At 36.6% G+C, this 9,553-nt stretch overlaps 1 protein-coding gene across 2 annotated transcripts in view; it reads right to left on the bottom strand.

Annotated features, from left to right (window-relative positions):
- The window catches only part of Abca5 (ATP binding cassette subfamily A member 5), a 79,908-nt gene that overhangs the window by 33,055 nt on the left and 37,300 nt on the right, over positions 1-9,553 (bottom strand). For both annotated transcript variants that reach the window (XM_028761278.1, XM_028761279.1), the window contains 6 exons: positions 8,908-9,027; positions 7,239-7,440; positions 4,604-4,773; positions 2,137-2,264; positions 1,578-1,715; positions 389-502 (listed from right to left, as the gene is read on the bottom strand). In XM_028761278.1, coding sequence (XP_028617111.1) covers positions 389-502; positions 1,578-1,715; positions 2,137-2,264; positions 4,604-4,773; positions 7,239-7,440; positions 8,908-9,027 — 872 coding nt within the window. The remainder of the gene's footprint in view (positions 1-388; positions 503-1,577; positions 1,716-2,136; positions 2,265-4,603; positions 4,774-7,238; positions 7,441-8,907; positions 9,028-9,553) is intronic.

The raw sequence follows: 9,553 nt of genomic DNA on the forward strand, positions 1-9,553 counted from the left end.
AGGGAGAGGGAGAGGGAGAGGGAGAGAGTGTTTATGGTACCACATGCATGAAGGGGATGATAGAGGGCAGAAGAGAGTACAGAGTTCCCTGGAACTAGAGTCAGTTGTGAGCTGCCATGTGGATGCTCAGAGCTGAACAAGGCTCTTCTTCAAGGAAAGCAAGTGAGATATCTCTCCAGCCCCTATTTATTTAGTTAGTTTTAGCTAAATTGAAAAAACAATTTCTTTACATTTACTTCTCTGTGTCCCTGTGTGCATACACATAGGGCTATGGGAAGGCTATTTAGAGGAATCAGTTCTTTCCTTCCATATGTGGGTTCCAAGGGTCCAAGTCGGGTTCCCAAGCTTGACAGAACCTGATACATGTAATTTTTATATGGCCAATTACCTTATGATTCTCTGCATTTTCCATAGCAAAGTAAGGCGGCATTGCAGTAACAATGATTCCAAGCAAAGCTGCTTGAAAATACAGCTCAACTTTAAAGACGATGTCAGTAATTTCCTGAGTACAAATACAAAACAGAAAATGAGTCTGAGAACCACTTTACAATACCTTAGAACATCCTGAAAGAGCATTTACATCTCTAAAGACCTAAGCGATTAGGATAGCCACCAAGTGGTGTGAAGGAATGACAGGTTTATTAACAGGAGTATGGACTACACTACCAACTCTGCCACTAGTTAATATGGGAGATACACAGCTAACTTAGCCACCAGTGGCCAGATGGAATAAGAAATGCCTATGAATGGTACCTGGTGTTTTCACTGACTGCGAATACTTTCATGACTACGTCAGAGAATCTTGATCACTCTTTTTTTTTCCCTTGGGAAAAGCTATATCCAAGGAAGCTAAGGAATCAAGAACTCCCAGACAAAGGTGACTTTAGCTCCTATAGCTCCATGTCCCTTGTCACCCTAAGGAGTCAAGGAGTCAGCTAATTTTCTCAAGCAGTCCAGTAAGTAGCTGAAATCCAAATGCCTGAGACTAAGGCTGCTTTTTGCATTATCCTCTACTGTCAACAAGTCCACTTCTCTGTCCTCCTTCACCCTGAGCTTCCTGCTACAGACCCAACCAGTGTCTTGCACAAGCTAAGTAAGTAAGCATTAATGAGTTAACTCCTGCACTCATCCCTACCCTTTTTATGTAAGATGGCATACTTATGAAACAGGGAAGGCACCCTGAATTAAAACAGAATCGACACGTCTAATAAGCACCCTGGCCTGGCCACTTTTTCATCAGATGATACAGAAATAGTTCATCACTGTCTTTTTGTCTCTAGACTTCAATATTTTAATACTTTAGTAAAAATGGTTTGTCTAGATGACTTCTCAAGATGTCTTTCAATATCTCACTAACTAGATTACACACACACATACACACACATACACAAAATATTAAACAATGTTCATTTTTTATATCCAATTAATAAATCACGATCTCACAAACCTATCAGCATCACATAAAGCTGCTCTGATCTTGAAGCCAGGTAATTTTGGAGACTCCTTAACTCCCTACCTCAATTTTTAACATTAAGAGATTTGCACAGATGAATGCACCTTTTTGTATGTTTGCTTACTTGAATGAATGGGGTACTCCAGATCTGGATAGCTTCAGTCACATTTAAATGATAAAGATAATAGTTACTAATGATATTCATCATTACTGGTAAAGAATAAACCATAGTACTGTTGAAAACAGCAGTAAAAACATAGTCCTACAATTCAAAAAGAAGAGTTATTATATACCTGGTGATATTATATACTAATATCATATACCAATATTGCTAAGGACCAAACTTTTCTTGCCTTATTGGATTAATTGTTTTAATTAATTAAATTTTACTAGATATTGTGAAAAACTGCTTCAACGAGTGATAGAAAAAATAGTGACACTAAAGATAACTCAGCTTGCAATATGCAGATACTTTAAGCAGAAATATAATGTAAAAATAAAATCAAAATGCTTACTGGTTTCTTACCAGAGCATAAAAGCTATCACAAACTAATACAGTTACTTCTAAAAGCAGACTCCAGCTCATGACTAACGGGATAGGTTCAGGCAATTGATTTCAGAGCAACCGTGTTAGTTAGTACCTTATAACTGAAATGAGGACACACACGTAGCACCCTTCTTACCTTTTCAGAACGCACCACATTTAGAGCCGCACTATGAGGAGCAGCAGACACATAGTCACTGTCATTAAACATTGTCACCATTATGTTCTGGTGTGTGAAAAAGTCAATAAGATCATTGATATCTGAGTCTGGAATTAGAAAATAATAATAATAATTACCTTACGTAAGAAACAGCCAGAGACTTTTAATAACATTAGGAAATAGTGCTGATTCAAGGAGATCCTTTCTCTTCAGCCTAGACACTGTTAGGAGACTGGCTCTGTAGCAAGCTGGCCAAGATTCAAATCCAAGTTGTATCAACTTATACTATATGTCCTTCAAGCAAGCTCTAATGATATAAGATCTTAGTTTCCTCCTCGGCCAAGGAGGACTAAGAATGACTACCTTATAAGTACAGCGGTTATGACAAGTAAGTGACTGAACATGTGCGCAGAGCATTAAACAGAGCCTGGCATACAGTATTTAGTAAATTTTACCTGATGCCTACAAAAATATTAGTTTATAGTATAACGTTATTGTGAAATTTGACTAAAAAGTAAAAATAATCTATTTGGTAATTTTAATTATGCCTAAGTAGCCAAGCAGAAGAACCAGTCTTCTACCTACATTCTTTAAATGCTCCCCAAAAGGTCTGACTCCTCTTTGTGTTTAACTGTACGGCATCATGTCTGATGAGTAGAGGGGTCCTGCTCTACCATCACGAAAGCCAGGAGCCAAAACACAACACATGGGATCCAGAAACCCAGACACTCTCAGTAACTCAACAGAATGACAGGGCAGACCGAATAACCAGTCCTGAATGTCATAAAGAATGGTGCTTTCCACATAAGACTTTCTCCTAACCAGCACCTTACCTGATCTCTTCACGTTACCACAGTGGCTATGTACTCAAGAAAACAGCTACACTACAGTGGAGTAACCATGCAATTTACGCTTTTGAAGAAGGAAGGAAATATTTAGTATGTGCTCCTGTATTACGTATACATATTTCTTACATATACATACATGTGTGTATATACACATGTATGCTTCATTTTGGACCAGCAATGAGAGGGTGGATCCAAAAGCAACAAACAATACTATGCAGAGTAGTAGAAGACACAAACAATGAAGATACTAGAATTTCTACAGAGGAAAAAAAATGAAATCAGAACAGAGAGATTTGAGATACAAATATAATTTTTAGATACAAATAAAAACTCAAAAGTATGAGATTTCACAAAAGTATTATATTTTAGCAATATAAAATACACTTTAAAGTGAAGACAAGATTTCTCTGTGAAGAAGGTAAACTGTAAAATATTTTCGAATTGGAGAAATTTTCCATGCTAAATGCATCTTTCCCAGAGAAGATTAAGGTTGTGTATCACACTCAGCACTATATTTTAAGTGTAATGGGTGCCAGGACTTGGGAGGCAGAGGTAGGTGGAGGCCTGAGTTCGAGGCCAGGCTGATCTACAGAGTGAGTTCCAGGACAGCCCGGGCTATATAGAGAAACCCTGACTCGAAAAACCCAAAAAAAAAAAAAATGTAATGGGTGCAAAAGTAAAATAGTTTCTACAATAGTCTTAGGACTAGATGCTATTCTGTAAGCAGATGATAGATGATAGAGAAAAGCTGATCCTGAATGAATGATTCTTTACTAAGTTTTAATACTTTAAAAACTTAAAATTTTAACTTAAAATTAGCTCAAGTCCATAAAACATAAAAAAAATCTTTTGTCAATTATATAGCAAGAATAAAAACAGCGAATACAAAATTATTAACTGCAAACTTAAGATATTCAGGCACAGTTTGTTTTGCATTGTCTGCTTGCGGGGGTGCTTGTTTGTTTGGAGGGTTTTTTTGGTGCTGTTTTTCGGTTTTTGGTTTTTGGTTTTTGAAGACAGGGTTTCTAGCTTTGGCTGTCTTGGAACTTGCTCTGCTAACCAAGCTTGCTGGACTGGAACTCACAGATGTTCGCCTACCTCTGCCTCCCGAGTTCTGGGATTAAAGACATGTCACCATCTCCTGGCTGGGTGTAGATATTTATATGTAAGTAGGCTTACTTGTTAATTTACAATTAATTCTTCAATAGTTCTTGATAAATTTTTAGCATCTCAATGAATGTGTGTAAATACTATATACTATAAACTCTTGCTTAGGAAAATCTTACACACGCTCAAATTCATTAAGCCCATCATGAACTTTGAGATAAAACCTGCCAGTAATCACTGTTTTTAAAAAGATTTTAATAACTAAAAGTAATACAAATTAGAAAATTTTAAAAATGATCAACTACACTTAAACCAAAACTTTATTTCCAATACCATTCAATATCAATAGGTAAATATTTACTTTAGATTTTATAATAATGGGTCGTGCTTGCTTTATCTTTAAAAGATCTAAAAGCCCAATCTCTGAACTCTGTTTACCCCTCACCCCGTGCACAACCGACACACAGTCACAGACCTTCACACACTCTCACCAGTGGAATTCTGAAGCAGCAGGCTGGTTTTGTACTTGTGAGGTTTATCTCCAGGTTTTAGGAAATACAAGTCTGGGACGAGTTTGATGGGAACCACAGCATTTTTAAAAGAATGATGGACCAAAAACATAAAAATCTGAACTGCAAAAAAAATCAAAAGCAGAAGCAACCTGAAAGAAAAAATAATATAGCTTAATATACATTAACATAAAATCTATTAGATGTCTTCCTGATATTAGTATAGATTTAATACTCAATTATAAAACAACAAAACAAGAACAAAAGGCAAAGAAAAAAAAAACCTTCCTAAAGATCTACTACCAAAAATGATCTGATAATTGGAGAGGAAGCTAATTGGAATATCAAATTTAAAGATTATTAAATTGGTGGTAAAGAAAAGGAAAAGTTAGAAAAGTATATTTAGACTAGATTTACTCATATAGTATATACAAGCATAATTGTTAAACATGAGATAGTATCATAAATGCTTATGCCTCTATACTCCGACTCGTGCTCGGACTCTATTCTAGCCGTTTACATTTCATACAGTGACAAAGTACTGTGTAAGTACAGGGAAGAGCTTTAGGTACAGTGACAATGCCACAGCTAAAACTGTTCATCCTTATCACAATGTAATTACAAGTTACATTAACTGCTGCTGCTCCCCTGAGATACTGTCAATCTGTATTATATAATATACTGTCAGTGCATATTATGCATATATATACATGCACATTACCATGTTATCCATACACAGCATCATGAACATACAGTACAACAAAAGGACATTGTAGTGTCATAGATAGCTGCATGTCCTACATATTATCTACATATGATATAACATGGTTCAGTAGCTACAGAGCTGAGAATACCACACTTAACTATATAATTTATAATCTTTGGTTAGACCACATGTATTCTAAAAACCATTCTTGCTGGGCATGTCAATATACTCATATTAGGAGGACTGAGAAACTGAGACCAGCCTGTGTTAGACCCTATTTGAAAAAGTAATCAAAAAATCATTAAATTATTTTTAAGTATTCTGACATCAGCATCCCTCAAAAGATGCTGCATTTAAGTCTAGATCTGTAAGTCAGTAGATGCTTTAAGAAAGAAAGAAATCATGAGTGAAGAATATATGGAAATTTCAGGTTAATGTTAAAGTTTTATATTACAAAACTAGAAAAGACATGCTAATTACTTTTTGATAGAATATCAGAAGCAATCGTTTGTAGTATATTTGACCATAAAACATTTTTTTGTTTTGAACTCAATGTTTGTTTCCCCTCAAATTTACATAATGCAGCCCTATTAATCTGGTGATATCTAAAGACAGGAACTCTAGGAAGCAATCCAAATTAGATACGACCCTTACAACAGGATTAGCATCCATAAAAAAGTGACACCAGCAAGCACATGCTAGTATGCTGCTTTCCAGGCTCTTTCCAAATACAAATAAAGTATACAACAACATGGGAGCTTTCTTCAAGGAAAGAAAAGAGGCTGTACCATGCCAGCACTTGGATCACCAACTTCCAACCTCCAGAAATACCCAGGCCGGAGTATTTCATTACAGCAATCTGGATCAAGTCACTTTTATTGTTTTTCAGAGACTGTTTTAGCAAAACGATGTTCAACTAAATAAATCAAACTTGCTGACTTAAATATTTTCTCAGAACAACTGATACAGAAGCAAGCACATACCTGACTAGCATTTGTTTTACACTAAATGAACTTGGTCAAAACCTCAAGTAACTCCAGAATATTTCAGACATGTCTGAATGTTCTTAATATTAAATTTTATTCCTACAATCATTTTAGTTCTAAAAAGGGAGAAATATGGTACAGGAAAGCAGGATGCTGTTTTCCATAGGTCATTCTTAGACTTAGGAAAAAAGATACTAACTGGGAGAATAAATTATGTAGAGAATTCTTTACATTCTGGGTCTACTAGCTGTATAACTTTCTTTATGTTTCAACTTTCTTCATCTAATAAATAGGAATAAAATTTTACTTTCATGTTTTACTAAAAACAATTATAAAACTAAATGAATGGAAAAATTATGAAATTATATAAATTTAAAATAAAAATTTAAATATACTGACAATAAATGAAAAATTACACATTAGATAGTATTCTTGTCACTTCATCATTTTAAAGATGAAAAATACCAGTTTAGAAAAAAGAGGTAGAGCTGGGCGTAATAGCACACATCTTTAATCCCAGCATCTAAGAGGCAGAAATAGATGAATTAGGTGAGTTTGAGGCCAGCCTGGTCTACATAGTGAGTTCCATGCCAGCCAGTGCTACACAGTGAAACTCTGTCTCAGATAGATTAGATAGACAATAGATAGATAGATAGATAGATAGATAGATAGATAGATAGATAGATAGATAGATGATAGATACATGATAGATAGATACATGATAGATAGACAGACAGACAAGAATGAATAGAAAAGATTAAAGTACCGTAGATGTGTGATAAGAGTACTGTGACTGTGAAACTGTCATTTGATCTTTCAGAACTACAAAGCTGTGTAAATGTCATTATTTAAATGTTTGGATAGCGAATTCTATTCACAACCTCAAAAAGACAGGTTTCAGGAGGGGGAGGATGATTATACTTACACAGAGCGCACTGATTTGTTTTCTCGCTTCAATGAGAGGAAATGAAACTTTGCTATTGTAGATACTTGCTGCTTCCAAAGGCTCATGGTGCTTACTAGAGCAGCTTTGGTTTCAGAAAGAATAAGTAAACTCTGTTCCATTTCATCAAAAGATTTTGAATCTGTTTCTTCCTCCCGTGGCTGCTGTGTAAATACGCTATAATCTATTTGTCAATAAAAGTAAACAAACAAAAAATCCATTTTGGAATGTTTGAAATAGAAAGATCAAAAACTAAAACCCATCAACATTACAGCGCATATCTGGAAGTGGTGCTGAACAAAAATGGGACTGGTACACACTTGCATCATCTCTGGATGCTGAGCACGTGCTAAGCTTCAGTCATAGAACTCTCAGCTCGCTGTCTCACTGTATACCACACAGCTCCAGCTTCGCTCTTGGCCACACCACCCAAGATGCTCTCGGCCAGGTCACCACTTTCTTCCTGACTACCAAGCTGCCCACCATCCCGTTTCCACATTATTCCTTTCCTTATTTTACTCTGTATATCTGACACTCAAGAGTCCACTTTCTCTTGCACCCAAGACAGCTTTTACTAAAATTTTGCTTCTCTGTTCTTTTGTGAAAAGAAAAAAAAACTTGCATTGTCAGCCCTTCCTTTCTCCCAGGTGCTCACATCAGCTGATGGATGCCCCTCCCATGACCTGTTCTCCCCCTCCAAGGGCTCTTCCCTGTCTCTATAACAGCATCTTTGTGACTTCAAGATTTCTAACTAGAGCCCTTACACCTCACGTAGCTTCTGCTGCATCTCAAATAGCGAAGGCAAATGCTTGTCCTACCTTTCTAAGCCTACTCCTCTGCTCTCAGGAAGTGGCAACTACATGCAGTTTTCAAACAACAACTTGAGAATGACTCTTGGCCCCTCCCTAACAAGCCTCCACAAACCATTCATTACTGCTGAGATCAGCACAATACAACTCCACTCTGCAGATTTTCCTGCCACACTAATTCAAGTCCAATTTTACACACAAGCTTCCTGACTGACCTGCTCTTCCTTCACACTACAGCTATCATTCAATAATTAGAAATGCTTTTCAGAACTAGACAGGAAACCAGAGTCTTGCAGATGCTAGACAAGTAGTCTATGGTGAAACTACCTTCCCAACCAAGGGTGTGTTCACTAAAAACACAGATCAGGATTACCAAGTTATTCCTTTGCTTTAAACCCTTGACACTGCACTCAAAATTAAAGGAAGCACTTTCCAGATGTTCAAGGGCAGAACCTGACCCAGCCCTCTGGCTACTCTCTGATAGCAATGCCAATTACTTCCTTCATGGTTCCCACCATGATGGCCCGCTTTTGGTCCCTCAAAGACATCTAATTAATGTCTCAGCACCTGGCAAGGGGACACTTTCTTTATCCAGTACAGTTTGCCCTAAGATGTTTGCATGCATGAGTATTTCTGGTGATTCACATCTCAGTTCAAACATCTCAATAAAGCCCTCCCTGACAATAAGACCTTTCAAGAATATCTTATCATTTCATATTATATCATAATCTCTATCACTATTATCAACACATACTTCATATGCTTGCAAAATTAATTCATTTACTTATAAAATTATTTGTACTGTCCAGTTCATTGGCTGGTCTTTTTCGTTCTGTTTTTACCTGCTTGATCAATTTCTGCTTCAACTTCTAGCTTTAAGAATACATCTTCCAATGTTGTCATGGAAACACCATAGGAAATAACACCCAGGTTTGAATGAACGTCTAGAGCAGAAAACAAACCTAAAAGGCAGGAGAAAGAGGTCGAATGATACAGAGCTCTCTAAGTGGTATAGATGGAGCAGTTAAAAGCATGTATGTCCTTCCCTACCCCCAGGTCGGTGTGCCTCACAACTGCCTTGAACTCCAGCTCCTAGGAATCTGATGCTGAGAAGCTTCTCACATGCAAACACACACACACACACACGTAAATAAAATCAATATAAACTGACCTATTCAAACCAAAATACATACACACACACACACACACGTAAATAAAATCAATATAAACTGACCTATTTTAAAAAATCTAAAATGCCCTTCACAAATGGGTATGAGCCAGGCATGTCTAAGGTCTCAGCACTCCAGAGGCTGAGACAAGAGAACTGCTAGGAAATTAAGACTAATCCAGCACCACATGGTGAGTTCCAAGACAACCAGACAGCTTAGACTAGAGTCTAAGATCCTATCTCCAAAACAAAACAACAACAAAAACAAAAGATACACACAAGAAAGAAAGAAAGAAAGAAAGAAAGAAAGAAAGAAAGAA

This window comes from Grammomys surdaster, unplaced genomic scaffold (genome assembly GCF_004785775.1).
Source record: "Grammomys surdaster isolate TR1022 unplaced genomic scaffold, NIH_TR_1.0 126906, whole genome shotgun sequence".
Lineage (NCBI taxonomy): Eukaryota > Metazoa > Chordata > Mammalia > Rodentia > Muridae > Grammomys > Grammomys surdaster.